This window comes from Mobula birostris, chromosome 9, assembly GCF_030028105.1.
Source record: "Mobula birostris isolate sMobBir1 chromosome 9, sMobBir1.hap1, whole genome shotgun sequence".
NCBI classification, from domain to species: domain Eukaryota; kingdom Metazoa; phylum Chordata; class Chondrichthyes; order Myliobatiformes; family Myliobatidae; genus Mobula; species Mobula birostris.
Window position 1 is genome coordinate 153,828,016 of NC_092378.1, and position 20,406 is coordinate 153,848,421.

At 41.0% G+C, this 20,406-nt stretch overlaps 1 protein-coding gene across 3 annotated transcripts in view; it reads left to right on the top strand.

The window, feature by feature from the left end:
* The window catches only part of adcy9 (adenylate cyclase 9), a 122,917-nt gene extending 102,906 nt beyond the window's left edge, over positions 1-20,011 (top strand). For 2 of the 3 annotated variants that reach the window (XM_072269209.1, XM_072269212.1), the window contains 5 exons: positions 4,970-5,175; positions 7,733-7,892; positions 9,410-9,558; positions 13,252-13,290; positions 14,871-20,011. In XM_072269209.1, coding sequence (XP_072125310.1) covers positions 4,970-5,175; positions 7,733-7,892; positions 9,410-9,558; positions 13,252-13,290; positions 14,871-16,026 — 1,710 coding nt within the window. In that variant the 3' untranslated portion in view covers positions 16,027-20,011. The remainder of the gene's footprint in view (positions 1-4,969; positions 5,176-7,732; positions 7,893-9,409; positions 9,559-13,251; positions 13,291-14,870) is intronic. The other variant, XM_072269211.1, reaches the window with a different exon arrangement.
* The last annotated feature ends 395 nt before the right edge of the window (positions 20,012-20,406 follow it).

Consider the following 20,406-nt stretch of genomic DNA (forward strand, 5'->3'; position numbering starts at 1 on the left):
TTCTACCCATACTGACTCAAAAGCGCATCCTGCTACATTACCCGCCCTTTCTATAGCTGTAATAGTATTCCTGACCAGTAATGCCTTCCCTTTCCCCACCTCTCTATCCCTTTTAAAGCACTGAAATCCAGGAATATTGAGAATCCATTCTTGCCCTGGTGCCAACCAAGTATCTGTAATGGCCACTACATCATAATTCCATGTATGTATCCAAGCTCTCAGTTCATCACCTTTGTTTCTGATGCTTCTTGCACTGAAGTACACGCACTTTAGCCCTTCTACCTTACTACCTTTACACTCTTTATTTTGTTTCTCTTTCTTCAAAGCCTCTTTATATGTTAGATCTGGCTTTACTCCATGCACTATACTTGCAGTTTTTGCATGACCTTTATCCTCCTCCACCTCACTATCTGCTCTAACACTCTGGTTCCCCTCCCCCTGCAACTCTAGTTTAAATCTCCTGGAGCAGCACTAGCGAACCTTCCCACAAGGATGTTAGTTATGGGGGGGAAGAAGTTTTCTGTAGTCTACCTTACCCATATTCTAAACTCTATATGCTGTATATCAATGATATTTCCTCTTATCCTCTTCTGCTCCAAAGAGAGACTCTTAAGTCTCTCCTCATAACCAAAAAATCAACATCCTGGTGAATCTTCTGTGCACATTCTCCACTACCTTCTCTTTCCAATAATGCAAGAAATGCTAGAATCTGTAATAACCAAAGACCTGGAGAGCAATGGGATTGAGCAAAGTCACCATAAATTTTTTTGGGGTGTATCTAATAGAATATCAGTGCATATGATCTGAAGGCTTTCTAAAATCTTGAATAAAAGTTTAATGTGCAAAATTAAAGTACTTGGCTTTGGATAATAAACTGAATTGACATAGGAAACAGTAGGAATAAGTGGGCTTTTTATCCAGGCCTTGGGAAGAGGAACAGCAAGGTGGTCAATGGGCAGATGCATGGCAGGTGCTGTTTAACACAGGCAAATGTGAGGTTCTGCATTTTGGTTATGAAAAATAGTTCTCAAATGATAAATTGAAAGAAGGGCAAGTGCAATTAGATTAGGGTGTCCTCATGCAACACTTGCTGCATGCAAGCAGTTAGGAAGGCAAAAGATATATTGGCCTTCATTGCAAGGGAATTTGCATAAAAAAGCAGGGATATCTCGCAGATCTATATGGTCTTGGGTTAGACATCATCTGAAGCTTTGTGTGCAGTTTTAGTTTCTATCTAAGGAAGGACTTTCTTGCCTTGGAGGGAACACAAAGGTTTACTGGACTCGTTCCTGGGATGGCAGGAGAAAGACTACTAATGGGAACTTGAGAGAATGAGAAGTGGTGTCACAGAAATCAGTGAAGTTCTACAGGATTAGATACAGGAGGATATTCCCACAGGCTGGAAAGTCCCGAGTCAGGGTCATAGCCCCAGAGTACAGACTGATCCATTGGCAATAAAACAAGCCCTTTGACGCAACTCATCCGCACCAACCAAGTGCCTGCTTAAGCTAGTCCTATTTGCCTGTGTTTATTCTGTATCCTTCTGACCCTTTCCAACCATGTACTTATCCAAATGTCTTAAGGCATAGTAATTTTACCCACTTACTCTGGCAGCTGATTCTACATACCCACCGCAGATGAGAAGGTTGTCCCACAAGTTAACTTCAAATCTTTCTTCTTTCAACTTAATCTATGCCCTGTAGTTCTAGACTCCCTTACTCTTGGGGGTGGGGGAAGAGGCTGTGATCATACACCTTATCTATGCCCTTCATGATTATATATACCTCAATAATGTCACCCCTTGCCCCTCTGTGCTCCAGGTGCAAAAAGCCACAGCCTGTCCATTTTTTCCCTTGGAACTTGAGCCCTTGAGTCGCAGTCATCTTGTGAATCCTTTCTGAACCCTCTCCTGCTTAATGCCATAATACTTATAGCCATGTGACCACATGTGTGCATACAGTATTCCATTGTCTCATACAGTTGTATTTGGAGCCAAGGAAAGTAGAATTTTCTTCACCCGGTGGGTGATGAACCTATGAAATTCTCTGCCATAGTAAGATGTGGAGGTTTTGGAGAGGGTGCAGAGCAGGTTTACCAGAATGCTGCATGGATTAGTGCATTAAGGAGAGGTTAGACATATTCTGGTTTATGTATTTTTATTCATTGAGATAACAACATGGAACAGGCCCATCTGGCCCAACGACCTTCATTGCCAAGCAACCCACTTATTTAACCCTAGCCTAATCACAGGACAATTTACAATGACCAATTAACCTAGTAATGTCTTTGGACTGTGGGAGGAAACCCACATGGTCACAGGAAGGACGACAGAACTTCTTACAGAAGAGATTGGAATTGAACTCTTGAGCTCTGGCCCAAGCTGTAGTAATGTTATGTAAACCACTATGCTACCATGGCACCCCCTTTTTGTTTTCTCTAGAGCGGCAGAGGTTTTTTGAAATGTATAAGAATATGAGAGGCATAGGTAGGGTAGACAGTAATTATCTTTTTCCCAGGGTTGAGATGCCTAAATACTAAAGGGCATGGATTTAAGAGGGGGTAAGTTCAAAGGAGATGGTCATTCTACAGATTGGTAGGTGCCTGGAATGCACTGCCAAGGGTGGTGGATATGGAGCAAATAGTTATAGAGCACTATAGTACAGAAACAGCCTGACAGCTGTCTGCCTAGCTGTTAATCTGTCTAGTTCCATACTTTAGAGACAGTGCTTAAATAGACATGTGAATGTGCAGAGGGTGAAAGGATATGGACATTGTGTAGGTAGTTAGTTTAGTTATGTGTTTAATTACTAGTTTAATTAGTTCGGCACAACTTTGTGGGTGGAAGACCTATTTTCTATATTGTTCCATGTTCTATAAATATATTGAAGGAGGAGGTAAATATAGTTCCCAATGCTTAAAAAGATCAAGGAATATGAGGAGAGGATGATCGGGCTTGAACGTTGAATGGTGGTGGAGGAAGGCCAAATGATCCGTTAATTTCAATGTTTCTACAGATTTTCACCAAAAGGACATCAGATGTTTAGGAAGCTGGCTCACCAACAACCCTAACTTCTGAGGCCCTGTTGGAGATACTTGTGATACAATTAGAAATGTACAATAAAAGCTGATTGTGCATGTGAAGTCCACATCCCAAGAATTAGATTAAAAACACCACGAAAGGTTGCAGAGATGCTGTGATAAAGCTCCCCTCCCCCCTCCCCCCCCCCCCCCCAATCTGTGGAATTATTTCCCAATGCCTCATTTTAAATTGGGGAATTGCCATCGCTCTCCAGGTTGTAGGCTGTACAAAACGAGGGCTTGTCCTTTAATAACTCACACAATTGTTCATGGTGTTAGAAGTGAAACTGCGTAAATGACCTCTATTTTACAGCTCTGTTGTCAAGCAAAGTTCCACAGCTACCTTTCTCATGATTTGTTTGCTTTACTCTTCCTAATCTGACTATTCTATGACAATCTCTTCCTATTATTTTGAGTTTTCTATGTATTAGTCAGCTTCTTATTCCAGCCCAATGAGACCACGCTGCCCATTTACACCACGTGACTAATTAACCTGCTAACCTGTTCGTGTTTGGAATGTTGGAGGAAACTTGAGCACCCAGAGGAAACCCACATGGTCACAGGGAAAACGTACAAACTCCTTACCTGTGGCATCTGTGTAGACAAGGAATACAGTGCTGTGCAAAAGTTTTAGGCACGTATTTATAGCCAGGGTTACCAAAGACTTTTGCACAGTTCTATATTTGTCAACGTGAAGCAGAGAGCAGGTTTGTAAATCTGGTGGGAGTAAAGGATGTTGGGAATGACAACGGTGGAGTGCTGTGGGACAGGTGGCAGAGGAGTGCCAGGGGTGGGGTTAATGCGGGTGCAGCCATACCTAGCTCTGAGATGCCAGGCAACGACATTTGATTCCAAACGATTAGTTTATTGATCATTACAAAATGTGTCTCTGATGCTTCTTGCTCCCTCACTGTTCCCACTTTCAGTCCACAATAGAGACTCATATCAGAATCACGTTTATCGTCACTCACATATGGCATGAAATTTGTTTTTTTTTTGTGGCAGCAATACAGTACAACACCTAAAATTACTACAATACTGTGCAAAAGTCTTAGGCATCCTAGCTATAAGTTTTTTTACATAGTACTAGATAGAAACATTCTTTTTAGTGCAGTTTTCCAGGATGAATTAGAAGTGTTTACAACTGAGCTACATTGAACACAGAAGATGAGAGGCTTGGGAAGAGACAGTGCTGAAGAGTACATGGACATGACAAAATGTCGTATTTAACTGTAGGGTTTACATCCGTTCGAAGTAGGCTGCCGTGGGTTTATTGCGTTCACTGTCCAGAAGTGGCTGCGTGACCTTGGCTTCACTAGAAGAGAGATCAAGTCAACCAGCAGGGCTGTAGCTGAAGCAGCAGAGAAAGGATCAGCATGGGTGTGGACCAAATATGTCCAGAGGGGCAGATAGTCAGACAGTATATACATATCTTGCAAACCCTTCAGCAGTTGCATAGACACCTGAGGAGCAGACTATCTGTTGGATGGAAGTGACCGACAACTCTAATAGAGGCAGATACCAAGTTTTTAAGCTGACCAGTGGGAGGTGGTGCTTTAGCACTGCTGGCCCACCACTTCGAGGGAGTCTTGATCATAAGCGGGCCGAAACTCCTGAAGACAGGTGGCAGATCAACTGATGATCCCACTGGTGATAGCACAGGACAGTTAACATCTTAGTCCACGTGTGTTTTGTAACTGTTAGGATTTGATATTACAGATTGCTAATATCATTGCTTGCTTGCAGACCCAATTATGTGTGCATCAAGCATTTTGTACCTGGATCATCAGTGCCTCTCCCATCTGTTGTGCTTTGTGTTTGTGATGCCCTTGTATTAGATCTTATTAAACGCATACAGTATTTTTTATTTTTGTTTCTTTCCCCCCAATAGGTTGTGAACAATGCATCAGAGAAGACGTTTGCCAGTGCCACTTTCAGTTCACTCCTTGATGTCATTCTCTCCACCATAGTCTTCCTCTTTCTCTCCATCACATGTTTCATGAAGCAGGGACTATGTACATCACCTCCGCATGCCTCTGTTGTGGTTTTTGTCCTTGCGATCCTGCTTCAAGTGCTTTCCTTGGTTATCTCCATCAGGTGAGGCAAGCATGCAGTGGGGAAGGGCCTGTGCAGAACCCCAGCACCATCCATAAACCACCCTTTGTGTAAATGTCTCAATGCATTTGCTTTACAGTTCATCCATCAGGTGTTGGCTGAAGTTGAATGTGTATGTCTTTATCAAGGCTCTTATAAAAAAAATAAACAATGGTAGGAACCCAAGATACCGCATGTCATTTTTGGAGCAGTTTGAGTTTTCTGTTCTGTGGCACATTAACACTGGAAGAAATTCCTTTCATGTTCAAAATCTGTATTTGGATAATTTGGCTTTGATTTAATTTCAATGTCTTGATTACTATGATCAATACAGTTGATGTAACATAGTTGCAATATTGGGTTGTATGGTTTTTAAAAAGTCATCTAATGTTTACAATCACATGTTCAAGTTTAAGTTTGTTGTTCAATCATACATGAATACTCACGAATACAGCTAAACAAAACAGCATTCCTCTGGGGCCGAGGTACAGAACACAACATGAAGCACATGTAGCACATATAACTATGATAGCCGTAAACATACAGTCACGAAAAATAATGATCTAACCCAAGTCCCTGAGTGCCATGTCCTGTAGGTGGATGGTGCATGGGATGTTGTCGTCAAGAACAAGTCCACAGCAGTCCAATCATCACACGCTGCTGCAGCCACAGACGACCACAGTCCTGCTTGTCGTCCTCCAAGTGAACACTGGAGGGCAGCACAGCACCCAATCCTGCATGGTCGTCTTCCACGCCTCACCGTCTCTGGCGTCTCCTCCCCTAGGCAGTGAGGGCCTGATATGTGCAACAACCAAGGCCATGCAGCTACCCGACCGTTGATCTCGCCAATGGAGCAGTGAACCAGACTTGCAGTATTCCACACCGGTTCAGTGTTCCCTTTAATATCACACTGCATAGCCTGCCTGGTTTCAAAGGTCCCCAGCAGATGTTACGATTGACTTTTATTTGAGGTTAGGAAGAGACATGACCCAGTGAAGAAACAATTTAATCCTGCACAAGCATACATTTAACATTAGTGATCAGATCACTTTGTAAGGACAAAACACATGTTTTGATACCATTTCACTTCCTTTCTGCACTTCGACTTGTTGAATTACACATATAGGAAATTTATAGCATAAAGCTGCCTGAAACAAAGGAAGGTACAGGTGATCTGAGTGAGGAATTGTAAGTGACGAATACCAAAGGCCTAATTCACTCTCAAAGATGCTGAAGTCTTTTGTCAGCTTATGACCTTGCATGAATAGGGTGCCCTTCACAAGCACAACGTCCTGTGGTGACCTGATCACAACATAATTTCCAGCCTTGAAGAATCTTAACATCCACGTGAGGGAGCTTAGACTTTGACAAGTGCAATTATAAACTGTTGATCATTTCCAAATACAAGGCTTTCTAAATAATCAAAATACTTTGCATGTTTTGTGGGCATCTTGACCTCTTTGGGGCAAGGTGGCACTGATTGATAATTCAAGTTCTTGGTAGGTGGTGATTTCAAACCATTGATTCTGTATAGTTCCACATTACCACCAGCAATATAATTAGAAATTCTTTATAGAATAACTGGTAAATATACCCCAGTCAGTTCCTAACAATTACATTGGACCACCCACAGCTGGAAAATGAATGGGTTGGGGTTAAATTGGAATTCCCTTTTGACGTACACGTTCAATTTTCCCTCTGTTCCTCTAGCCCGAACCTCACATGATCTCAGGTGACATGGAATGCTACAGCACTATAAGGTTCTTCAGCCCACAATGTTGTGCTGACCTTAGAACCTATTCTAAGATCAATCTAACCATTCCCTCAGTTTTTCTATCATTCATTTGCCTATCTAAGAGTTTCTTACATTGGGGACATTTATCTGCCTCTACCACCATCCCTGGCAACGTGTTCCAGGCACCTACCACTCTGGCATTCCTCCTATAGTTTCCTCTGATCACCTTAAAATATGTCATATTAGCCATTTCTACCCTGGGGAAAATCTAAGGACTGTTGTAGGAGTCTATCACACTGCGCCCTTTTACCTTGGTAGCTCAGGTTTTAGTGCAGGAATCTGAACAGTTTCTTTCTCCCCATGTAATGTCCAGATGTGGTTATCGGTTTCATGTTCAATTTGGAAAATCAGCCAGCAGCTCTATTCTAGAAATGCGAGATATTGCAAAGATTAATTAAAGAGCACCAACATAACATGCCCACATTGTTCAGCAGAACAGCACAAACAACAACAATCAAGCAATAGTACAACAACAACAACAAAAGAAGCTCCTTTCCCACCTGTCACAATCCATGACTATGGTCAATGTCCTTCATTATTGATATCCTCAGTTAGAGCTGGAGCACAATTACATTCAACATCTCTAGACAACTACACCGATACTATGTTCTGCCTGTTAGTCTGTAGATCTCCATGGTTCTACATCTCCATTTAAACATTAGCTGCTTAGAGTTGGTAATCTAGAGTTAGTTTGAATTTAATTTGGTATAACTGCTTTCACTAATTGCCTTTTTGTTCTAATCTCTGTTCACTGTTCTGTTGTAGAATGGCGTTCTACCTGGATGAGGTGATGCCATGCACCAAAAGACTGATGAGGGCAATCTCAGGCTGGCTGCCTCGTCATTTTGTTGGAGCCATTCTCATCTCTCTCCCTGCTGTTGCTGTGTTTTCCCATTTCACTTGTGAATTTAAAACTAATGTAAATGTGAGTATTCCTGCATCACTAAAATGCAAAGATTCGAAAAAAAAGTCCATTTTGACTAAAGTATCCTTCATTCCACTTGAAAGTTTTGCCATGTTGGGTTATTTGGGAAGTTCTGAGCAAATGAGTGATGGAAATGCTTTCAATAGTAACTCTGAAAGCATTGGAGAAATGCTCAAAAGTTTGCAGAATCTTAACCTGAAGCATCTTGTCTGTTACCTCAGATAATTGAGCAGAGCCTGTGAATTCAAATTCATTTATCATTCAACTGTGTATAAATACCCAAGAATACAGCCAAATGAAACAGCATTTCTCGGGGGCTAAGGTGCAAAACAGCATCAACAGTCACACACAGCACAAAGCACATTATAAGATAACAGGAAACATACTGTTATCTTATAATGAGATATAATAATATCTTATAATATAGTTTACTGCTATCTTATTTGTGCTATAAGTATGTGTATGTCTGAACTTAGCATTTCATATCATTGTCTTTTTCAATAGCTCCTCTGCAGCTGCTAGGAAATATGTAGGGCTAGCTCAGAAAATCCGTGCCAGTGTCTTTTCAGTCAGTGCTTCATCCATGTGCTTGACCAAAAGAGGTTGACTATAATGGCCAATTTGAGAGGGGCAGTCATCCCATCTCAGCAGTAGAGGTCATGAGAGGCAAGACTTCACAGATGAGACTTGGCGCAAGCTGAACACAGTAAAATGACAGCTTAAGTTACCAAGTAACACACACAAAAATGCTTCTAGGAACTCAGCAGGCCGAGCAGCATCTATGGAAAAAAAAAGTATAGTCAGCGTTTTGGGCCGAGACCATTCAGCAGGACTGGAGAAGAAAAAGATGAGTAGGTTTAAAAGGTAGGGGGAGGGGAGAGAGAAACACAAGGTGATAGGTGAAACCAGGAGGGGGAGCAATGAAATAAAGAGCTGGGAAGCTGATAGGTGAAAGAGATATAGAGGATTGGAGAAGGGGGAGTCCGATAGAAGATAACAGAAGGCCATAGAAGGAGGAAGAGGGAGGCGATGGGGCGGCAAGCAGATAAAGTGAGAGAGCAAAGGGGATGGTGAATGGTGAGGGGGGCGTTACTGGAAGTTCAAGAAATTGATGTTCAAAATGTTTATTTAGCCACTGACTCTCTTAGTAGAGATTCCAACTGAAAGAGTTATGTCTGGTGCAGAAATTAAACTTGATATAGAACTGCAGAGTGAATTATTTCCAAAGTGGAACTACGAATGCAGTAGCCTTTGGCCTCTTGTAGTTGAGAGACTGGATCTTCATGTGTGGAGGCCCATGGACAGTTTTTAATGACATTTTAGATTCAGATTTACCATATGTACATTGAAACATACAGTGAAAGCCCTTAACTTTCATAACTTTGCATTTGAATCTGGGGGATCTTGGTCTGTATAAGACCTTGGGCGGGGTTTAATGCAGAGGTCAGGTAATTTGAGGCCCCAGTTAAAAAAAACAACTTGCTGAGAATTATTTTTGCTTACGGCTCTCTCTGCAGGTGACCATGTTTTTCTGTTGTGCAATGATCATCACTTTCATTCACTACTGTAACTTTTGTCAGCTGAGCTCCTGGATGAGGTTTTCTTTGGCCACCATTGTTGGTGTGTTGCTTCTCATTCTGCTCTACGTCACACTCTGTCCTTCAATGTAAGTATAGCCTCGCAGCCTGTTGCAAGGCAGAATTATTTGCATGCAATGAATATTTATCTTGTATATTTCATCCTTCCTATGGTGTCTGTTTTTGCAAACATAAGAACCAAATAACGGGAGATGCGATTGTTACGTATGTGTGGACCAAGAACGACAACAGAGTAGTATGATTAAATGTTTTTACTGAGTTGTGTTGGTAATGGTACACACTGGGGAGCTCAGTGTGGGACCAGCAAACTGCCCACCGAGCCGAGAAACCTCTGCACTTGAAAGAGTGTGCCTCCCACACATAGGTCCAATCGATTCACCGTGCGATCAATCAGCTGCATGCGCACTTGCTATATTCTCTCCCATCAATCCAATACAATACAATACATCAATGAGTTTTTAGGCTGAGGTAGTGAATTTATGCTGCTTTATGCAACCAGTAAAAAGCAGAGAGAAAGCACGTACGTGGCTGAACTGCTCCATACCTTCAGCAGGCAAACTGGAGGGGAAGGGTACCAAGCAATGGGAAAGGATATTTTGCATAATTGCAGCTTGGTTGCTGGAAGATCATCTACTTGGTAAAAGAAGTCCTTCCTCTGCCTGAACATGGTCTGCTAGCACATCAAGATGTCCATAGAGGAATGCTGCCAGCTGGCACATTCCGGGCTGTAGGAGTGCGTGCTGAAGGACGTGCTGAAACCTGGTGTAGCCACCGCAAGGACTCATTGGGGGAGAAATGCAGTATAGGGTTCTTCTGCTCCTGGATAGGATGGGGCTGGGTTTTGAGGAAGCCCCAAAATAATTATTGTGCTATTGATTTTAAGAAAGGTAGCTACACACTACCTAACACATTGTCTATAAATGTAGAATGAAAAGGCATTGCAAGGTTTATTCTTGTAAACATTTTTATTATTATGGATAAAGTTTGTTTTGATTAAAAAAAACAATACTGATATTTGCACCTAAGCTGAGCCCATCTATTTGAGGTGTTAGCTGATGCTACAATCCAATCCAAGAGCAAATGAATGCCGTTGCTCAATGGCACTGTGCTTGCCCTTGATGGCATGATCTGGGATGCATCACTGACAGGTTTAGCAATGACTACTGATCAACAGGTGTCAGTAACAAAAGGATGTATTTGACACGAGCTTATCCACGAGCTGGCTTTTTAGAGCAACTTGTGCTTGAGCCTAGTCTTAGATTGGGTGTTGTTTAATAACCAAGATTTTATTAGGGAGCTTAATGTAAAGGAACCCTTAGGAGGCAGTGATCATAATATAATTGAAATCATACTGCATTTTGAGAGGGAGAAGAATAACTTGCATGAATCAGTATTGCAATGGAATAAAGGGACTTACAGAGGCATGAGAGAGGAGCTTGCCCAGGTGGATTGGAAGAGGATACTGGCGGGGATGATGGCAGAGCAGAGATAGCTAAAGTTTCTGGGAATAGCTCACAAGGTGCAGGATAGATACCTCCTACAGAGGAAGTTCTCAAATGGCAGGAGTAGGCAGCCATGGCCGACAAAGGAAGTTAAGGACTGCATAAAAGCCAAGGAAAAGGCATACAAGGTAGCAAAAATGAGTGGGAAGTTGGATGGTTGGGAAGCTTTTAAAATCCAACAAAAGGCAACTATAAAAGCTATAAGAAGGGACAAGATGAAATCTGAGGGCAGACTAGCCAATAACATAAAGCAGCATACCAAAAGTTTTTTCAGTTATATAAAGAGTAAAAGGTGGGTGAGTGTTGATATTGGACCACTGGAAAATGATGTTGGTGAGGTAGTAATGGGGGACAAAGAAATGGCAGATGAACCTAATGGGTACTTTGTATCTGTCTTCACTGTGGAAGACACTAGCAGTGTGCCAGAGGTCCATGAGCGTCAGGGCACAGGAGTGAGTGCCATTGCTATTACAAAGGAAAAGGTGCTAAGCAAACTGAAATGTCTTGAATGGTCCTGGAGGACTGGAAGATTGCAAATGTCACTCCATTCTTTAAGAAGGAAGGAAGGCAAAAGAAACAAAATTATAGACCAGTTAGCCTAACCTCAGTGCTTGGGAAAGTATTGGAGTCTATTATTAAGGATGAGGTTTCAAAGTACTTAGAGACTAATAAAATAAGTCAAAGTCATCATGGTTTCTGTGAAGGGAAATCTTGCTTGACAAATTTGTTAGTTCTTCAAGGAAGTAACAAGCAGGATAGACAAAGGAGAGGCAGTGGATGTTATTTACTTGGTTTAGAAGACATTTGATAAGGTGCATGCATGAGGCTGCTTAAGATAAAATCCTATGGTGTTACAGAAAAGATACTGGCGTGGATAGAGGAATGGCTGACAGGCAGGAGGCAGTGAGTGGGAGTAAAAGGGGTCTTTTATGGTTGGCTGCTGGTGACAAGTGGTGTTCTTCAAGGGTCAGTTTTGGGACCCCTACTTTTAACATTGTTTATCAATGATTTGGATAATGGCTTTGTGGCAAAGTTTGCATATAATATGAAGATAGGTGGAGGGGTAGGTAGTGCTGAGGAAGTAATGTGATTGCAGCTGAGACAAATTGGAAGAATGGGCAAAATAGTGGCAGATGGAGTACAATATTGGGAAATGGATGAAGTATTTTGGTAAAAGGAACAATTGTGTGGACTATCATCTAAATAGGGAGAAGGTTCAAACATCAGAGGTGCAGAGGGATTTAGGAGTCCTCATGCAAGACTCCTAGAAGGTTAATCTACTGGTTGAGTCTGTGGTAAAAAGACAAATGCAATGTTGTCATTCATTTCAAGGGGAATAAAATATAAAAGCAAAAGGATAGTGTTGAGCCATCATAAGACACTAATCAGGCTGCACTTAGAGTATTGTTAACAGTTTTGAGGCCCATTCTCAGAAAGGACATGCTCTCATTGGAGAGAGTCCATAGGATATTCACGAGGATGATTCTGGGAATGAAGGGGTTAACATACAAGGAGCGTTTGGTAGCTTTAGGCCTATACTCACTGGAATTTAGAAGAATACGGGCGGGGGGGATCTCATTGAAACGTACTAAATGTTGAAAGGACTAGATAAGGTGGATATCGAGAGGATGTTTCCTTTGGAGGGGGCATCCAGAACTAGAAGGTACAGCCTCAAAATTGAGTGGTGACCCTTTAGAACAGAGCTATGGAGGATTTTTTTAAAACCAGAGAATAGTAAATCTGTGGAATACTCTGCCACAGACTGTGATGAAGGCCAAGTCCATGTATATATTTAAGGCAGAGGTTGATAATTTCCGGATCAGTCAGGGCATTATAGGATATGTCGAGAAGGCAGGTGTATGGGGTTGAGTGGGATCCAGGATCAGTCATTATGAAAAGGGGAAGCAGACTTAATGGGCTGAATGGCCCATTTCTGCTCCTGTGTCTTATGGTCTTATCTAAAAGGGAGGAACATCTGAGAATGAATAAACCGTTGAAGTCATCACCTGTGCGTCTATCATGGCGAATGGATATTTTGGAGTGGTTTTGGCATAACTTGGAGTCGGATTTTGGAATGGGAAGAACAGAATAATAGTTTTGTGTAAGAGATAAGTGCATCTAAAATATTAATTAGCTTTTCGAAACATCAGTACTGTCAGTCCTGGAGCCAGCTGAGCAATTACACAAACTCTATGTGCAATTAATCAATACGGTTTTAAAGGACAGAACTGGTTTCAGAATGTTTCTCTTTGTTTTCAGCCTACCCGAAACCCAGTTTGTATCTCTAGAAACATTTGGGTAAGATTTAATATTTATTATTGTGATTCATAAGTGCAATTGTAGAAACTCTGATTTTGAGAAGTTGATTCAGTCAAAATTCTTAACTGTATTAGTCAGTGCAGGATCCCAATCCATTGGTCTATATTTTGCTTATGAATATAAGTTGAGTTTTTCCATTGCTACCAAATACAGTAAATGACGCAGCATCTGATACAGCATTTACTCAGTTCTGCACAGAAGGGACAGCCTTAGTAATATACGGTCACTTCGGTGTAGTGCTCTAGACATGCAGCAGTCTCATAGGTGCAGTCAATAAATGATCTTGCAACAAGACTTCTGTACTGTGTGGACCAGATTGCAACCTTCAAACAGCATCAAGTTCAAGTTTATTGTTCTCTGAATATACATGTACACAACCAAAAGAAACAACTTTCTTCTGAACCACATATATCACACACAATTCAATTCAAAAACAATTTTAAAAAATGCGTAAAACAAAATATTGTCATAATGAAAGTAGGTATCTAAAATAAAATGGAGGACTATGTGAAAGGGAAGGGTTAAATTGATCTTAGAGTAGGTTAAAGAGTCGGCAAAACATCGTGAGCCAAAGAGCCACATCGTGTGCTGTTCTGGTGGTCTAAAAAAAATATATGCTAGAAATACTTAACAGGTTAGGCAGTATCTGTGGAAAGAGAAACTTAGTTTTTCATAATTTAAGATTTTAAATAATCTGGACATTGACCTTATTTTCATTTTGTAATGGAATCATATTCAAGTATTTTGTCGGTGGAAACTTTTTAGAATGTTTTGAGAGAATGAATAAAGTTTTTTTTTAGTTTATGTTAGTTTGTAATATTGGATTTCAGAGAAGTGTTACACTGGAAATGAAATTTTCACAACAGTGATACCTCTATTGGACTGCCAATGGTGTGACATCAGCATTGGATTCAGAGGTGAATAGTCCTGTATTTGAATCTGGGTCCCAACCTGCGCAGCAGCAGTAACTGTGTGGAAGAAAGGCCTGGCAATCTACTTCTGTATCTTGCCATGAAAACCCTATGGACAACTACACCATCCATAGGATCGCCATGAGTCGACAGCACTCAACAACACAATATATCTATGTGGAGATATTCTCTTACTACTTTTGTTTTTATCTGTGTGAGGTTCAGAATCTTAAGTCATCAATTATTTCAACTGCCAGACTTTTCCCTACTGAGAGCATGACCAGTTTATACATTCCCTCAAGCCCTTCAGTTGTCCTGGTGATATACCTTATCCTTTTAAGAGTATCTCATGTTAGGTGATATGATGCATATACACTTGTGTTCATCTGAATATATTCTATTTATTCAAATTGTTATTACTTATTCAAAATATTATTAAAAGTTGACACTTAAATATCAGCTGAAAGCCTTGTTTTTAACTAACATTTTGTCTTTTTATGTTTGCTCTTTTATCCCATTGTAAAGCACTTTGAACTACATCATCTGTATGGAAAGTGCTCTATAAATGTTGTTATTATTTAGTGAAACACGCCTGATTCTTGTAGAATGAAAAATCTCTTTTTACTCTCTTCACCCAACCCCAAACAGAGAGATTGGCTGCAATATTTCAATGTCTGGATGGAGTTCAAATAATCTAGAACTGTTGAGACAGGAAGTGATTCTGGATATTGTCCTATTGCTTCTGCTGGTCTGGTTCCTGAACCGGGAATTCGAGGTCAGTTACCGTCTCAATTACCATGGTAATGTGGAGGCAGAGCTTCATCGCCACAAGATACAGAGCATGAAAGACCAAGCCGACTGGCTGCTCCATAACATCATCCCTGCCCATGTGGCTGATCAACTCAAGGTCACCCCCCATTACTCTAAAAACCACGAGGACGTTGGGGTTATTTTCGCCAGCATTGTTAATTTCAGTGAGTTTTATGAAGAGAACTATGAAGGGGGTAAGGAATGCTACCGGGTGTTGAATGAATTGATTGGTGATTTTGATGAGTTACTGGGAAAGGCTCAGTACAACAACAACATTGAAAAAATTAAAACCATTGGAGCTACCTACATGGCGGCATCAGGACTGAATCCATCACAGCGTCGTGACAGCAACCATCCACACAGTCACTTGCAGACCCTTTTTGAGTTTGCCAAAGAAATGATGAGGGTCGTGGATGAGTTCAATAAGGACATGTTGTGGTTCAACTTCAAACTGAGGATTGGTTTCAACCACGGACCCCTCACTGCAGGAGTGATTGGCACTACGAAGCTACTGTACGACATATGGGGCGACACAGTGAATATTGCTAGTAGGATGGACACTACAGGAGTGGAGTGTAGGATCCAGGTGAGTGAGGAGAGCTATCGAATATTGAGTGAAATGGGCTACGACTTTGATTATCGGGGGACAGTGAACGTCAAGGGCAAAGGTCAGATGAAAACATACTTGTACCCCAAAAGCATAAACAGTGGGATCATCCCATCACATCAGCATTCTGTGTCGCCGGACATACGAGTGCAAGTGGACGGAAGCATTGGGCGCTCTCCCACCGATGAGCTTGGTGGCCCTGTGTCTTCTCTGCCAGTCTCGGACAGACCTGCTCACTGCTCAGACAGCACTGAGGATAAAGACCTGCCCTGTGCTCGACAGAAGGTAAAGAGAAAGCAGGTTGAAGGGGCAGGCAGCGTAATGGGTGAGCAGGATCCAGAGGAAGTGGATCAACTGACAAAGCTACAAATCTCTAGCTGTCTATGATGCATCTTTTCATATCAAATCAGCCTCATCGGTAGGACCCAGTTCACGTTGGTAGTGTGTGCGTGAAATGATTATTCCTGGTTTTTAATATTTTCATTTTATATCCTGGTTTCTGTGTGGATCACAGAGATGCAGGTGGCAGCTCCATTGCTAATGTCTATGCTGTTTATGGATATCAAGTGCCTTTGGAAAAAAACTGAGGCCTATACTTCAGGTAAAATGGAAGGAGGTTGCAGAAAGCCTGACCTGGAATCCTGCGTAGAGCTCTGGTTATAACCTTCTCACACATCAGCCCCCTCGCCCATCCAAATGTAACAGTTGGTTTATTAATTTGTCATGTTTAATCAGAGCCTATGGGAAATTCTAATGATGAATTATTGAATGCCAGCAGTGCACCAAGAGATTGGGGTAGGAAGAATCTGGTTCTGTGAGGCATTAACAATAAATAAGCATTCTTGCTGGTATTCCAAAGGGTCTAAAATTAATTACCTATTTCAAACTTCAGTACAGAGCATCCACCTTACCTTTACCATAATCTCTCTGACAGCAGGCTGTGAACTGGTTTTCTGATACTCACCCTTGTTGGGTCACAGGGTAGTGCTCAAAACCTGAAGCCTTAAACCCAGGGTTCTTCAGATCTGTGTGAAAGTATGGCAGATTATGTTGACATTTAATTTAGATGCTTTTTCTCATAGTTGCCACCAAAAAAATGTTCTCATTAAAACTCCCCAAGTGTCTGTTGCATTTGGAGATGAAAAGGGTTGTAAGTGTTGACCTGGGGCAGAACCAGTAGCTAAACCAGTGAGGAGTTAGTTCCTAGGCATCTTTGGTCATGGGCCCATCTGTTCTTCACCTGTCAAGCAGACTGCTGCAGTAACATGGCATCTTCCAGTGCTTGGATAAGATCCCTGACCTACCAAGCCTGCTATTGTGAAACATTCCCAAAACTAGTGGAGTTGTCTGTCCTAAAAAAACAATGTTCAAAACATGCAGGAAGTCCAGCAGCACCTGAGGAAGAGGAATGGAAGTAACGTTTCAGCTTAAAGGCCCTTCAAGGTTAACTCCGTTTCTCTTTTCGTAGTTGCTACCTGATCTCAGCGTTTCCTGCAATTTGTTTTTATTTCAGATTTCCAGGATCTGCAGTTTTTTTTTGATTGAAGCTGTCTGTCATTCCTGTTCACGTATGAGAAGCTAGTTGCTGGGAGATTGAGGATGAAAATGAGTAAAAATGTTACGTCAATTCATGGAGGGTGAATATGGCATTTAATTCATGTTATGAAAGGATATAGTAAAGCTACTGTTGTTGCATATGTTGATGGGACTATGCAAATATTGAGGATAATTCCCTTGTCCATCCAAATAAAAGTCTAGTACTAAAGCCAGGATTTATGCCAGATCACAATAGAGTAGGCACATTGGTTAGGGTCAATCTCTCTCCCAACTATTTTTCACTGCCAGCACTTCCTCTCTTATTCCCCTCCACAAATTTTGATGTGTATTTATTTGAATTAGTGATAGTTTTGTTCTCATGTTTTGAAACCCATCAATATAAAATAAGTTTTTGTGATATAGTATTGGAGAATGTAAGCCCCTTGTAATGGTGTGTTCGAGGCCCTCACATCATTGAGATTCCTGATTAAGAGCTGATCACACATTCCCATGTTTTAAAAAAAATAATTTTATCATTTAATTTGGTGTGTCCCAATAAATAATATTGGATTCCTTTCTCCCAGTCAGTACTTGGAAGTTCTGTGTGAGCAGTTGGCTAACCAATCTGACCTTGCTGTCTTCCCTAATTTGGTTCAAATGAGTAAAGGTTTATTTAAGCAATATCCATTTAAAGGTGATGTGTCAAGCAATATATGCAATAACATTAGATGTTTAAGAAAAAGAAAATGGTGTTAAATGAAATTTTTAAAATGGGTATTATGTTGTAAGTCCCCAAATCAGATTGGACCCAAATCAAATTCTGGATCATTTCCTACTTGAATTAGTTGGGTCTTATTTGGCGTTAGACTGAGTAGGTTTCAAGCAACTACGCAATGTGATCAGAAATCCAGACCCAAGCAAGAATTATCCCAGTTTGCTGTTCTTGAGGCAGAATGTCATTTGGGGTCGCCCTGGTGTTTAATTAGGATCAGGAGAATCATGTTCTGCAACTGTACAATCAGGCCACACATGGGCACACCTTTCAGTAAGGTTAGATACTTCATCAGCAGAAACTTAAATCAACAAATGGCTGTAATCAAATTAAAACACTGAAGCGAAAGTATGAGAGATGAATTAACATCTGTTTTCAACAAATGGAGCCTTTCTAACTCAAGAGTCAAATGAAATGTCTTTGAACTTGATCACCAAGATGCTTTGGCTCCATTCAGACAGGCATCACCTCAATATTTCACAACTCAATTATCCTAAGCTCCACTATCATTCAAGCAACTTTTTTGTACATATGATTCAATAGACTATCTTCTTTAAGTGGGTCCTTGATGACATTTTGCATTAAAATAAAGTTATATAAGCAGATTAAATGTTCTGAATTTATTTGCATATTAGAGACTGCCTTATGATTTATTCAGTGCTATTTGAAACACTGAGCACTGCTACTGAATCCAAAGTCTTGAGGCTGGAGGAAAGTACTCAGGCCAGTGAGCCTGAGAAAGGCCCTTTAGTGGGTAGGGTTTCAAGAACCAAGTAGACTGTGCTGTACTTTGATTGTCATTGTGCTCAAAGTTCAATCAGCATGAAAGCTTGCATATTTTTAATGACACTTTTTTTTAAACTTAAGGTGCACAATTTCCTTTTATTTTGTAAAATGTTCCAGCTTTGTGTGTTATTGTCTTCCCCTACTGGTCCTGTGATAGTTTCCCTCATACTAATTCTGCTTGGACCACTGCATCTCATAGAAATTCCATCTTCCGCCTCTGCCCTCCCCTAGAACTTGCAAAGTCTAAGCAAATGAGAAACTATTTCCTATTTAATTAAAATTATATTTCTTCCTCATGGAAAAAATTGCACTGCTTCCTGCAGTGAAATTGCTTTAAATTAAAAATAAATCACAATATGTACCCAACTGATCTGTTATCCCCTCTCACCATCATTTCCCATCTTCCCAACCCATTGTGGCCTGCCCAGTGCTTGCCATCGTTAGCCATCAATGCTTGACAGCCAGGCAGCACAGTGTAGAAATTGCTCTGCTTTCTAAAGTGAAATGATTTGAAATTAAAAAAGTATGCGCCAAACTGATCAGTTATTTCTGCTCACCATCACTACCATCTCCCTGGTCCTTGTTATTGCTTGTTAGCCATGGGTATTTGGCATCCCGTCAGCACAATAAGGGATTGTTCTAGTACCCCAGGATTTCTGAAGCAAACTTAGACAAGTGAATCACCTTCTGAGTAACTGAGTAAGTGCTTTTAAATTACTCTTGCTACAAAATATATCATTTTCTGATTAAGGGTTTACCACAGTTGAAATCATGTTGAGCAGCAATAAACAGATTAAGCTGTTATTTTTCTGCTCGGGATGGTTTTCCATCACTTATTGCAGAGTATTAAATTGAAATTTAAATTGCCTTGGCTTTCTTTTGAAAAATACTGTCATATGCCAAAGTTGCCCACCTGTACCACCACAAGCTAAATGGAGTAGGTTGTAATCATTGTGTAATGACTCCAGCCATAATGTCTCCTAAACAACAGCAAATTCTGCAGCTCAGTTGAATAGGAGTTGTCCACTCTCGACAATCCCCTCTCTGATCAAGAGTAGAAGGTTGGGGTGGGTCCTGTGTGGGAGTCAGCTACGTACGTACTTCATATGTTTTCAGGGACCTGTCTGTCTGGTATCCTATAACAAGTACAGATTTTATACTGGGCCTCTACTTTAAACAGACAATGAATATTTATCATGAAACTACTGCAAATTCAACAGATGTGTTTTTTTAATGACTCTAAGTATGGACATTTTAAAATAAAGTGAGTTACCTATTTTTGTGAGCTGCTGTTCCACTTTTGTTCCCACTTCCCCATAACCACTGAACATTGGCCCAATGTAAGGAACTGACCACCATTGTGGGAAGGGCTGTTTGCTGTGTGTTGAAATGCCCTAATAACCCTGTGAGAGTTGCCAGGTGAACTAGGGTTTGGAGAGTGGTTTGCTGCTGCTGGTGGTGGGTGAGCTGGACTTGGGGCTGTTTTGTATGCAGTCACATGGATGTTATACCACCCTCAGACATTAATTACCCCTAATGTACTTCTACCTTGCAAAGCACATTGATTGTTGAACTACGCTTGTCCACTTGGGTCATCACACTGCCTCAAGGCAGACATCACGGAAATGACACAATCATCTGGTGATGTTAATGAAATTTCACAGCCATGACCG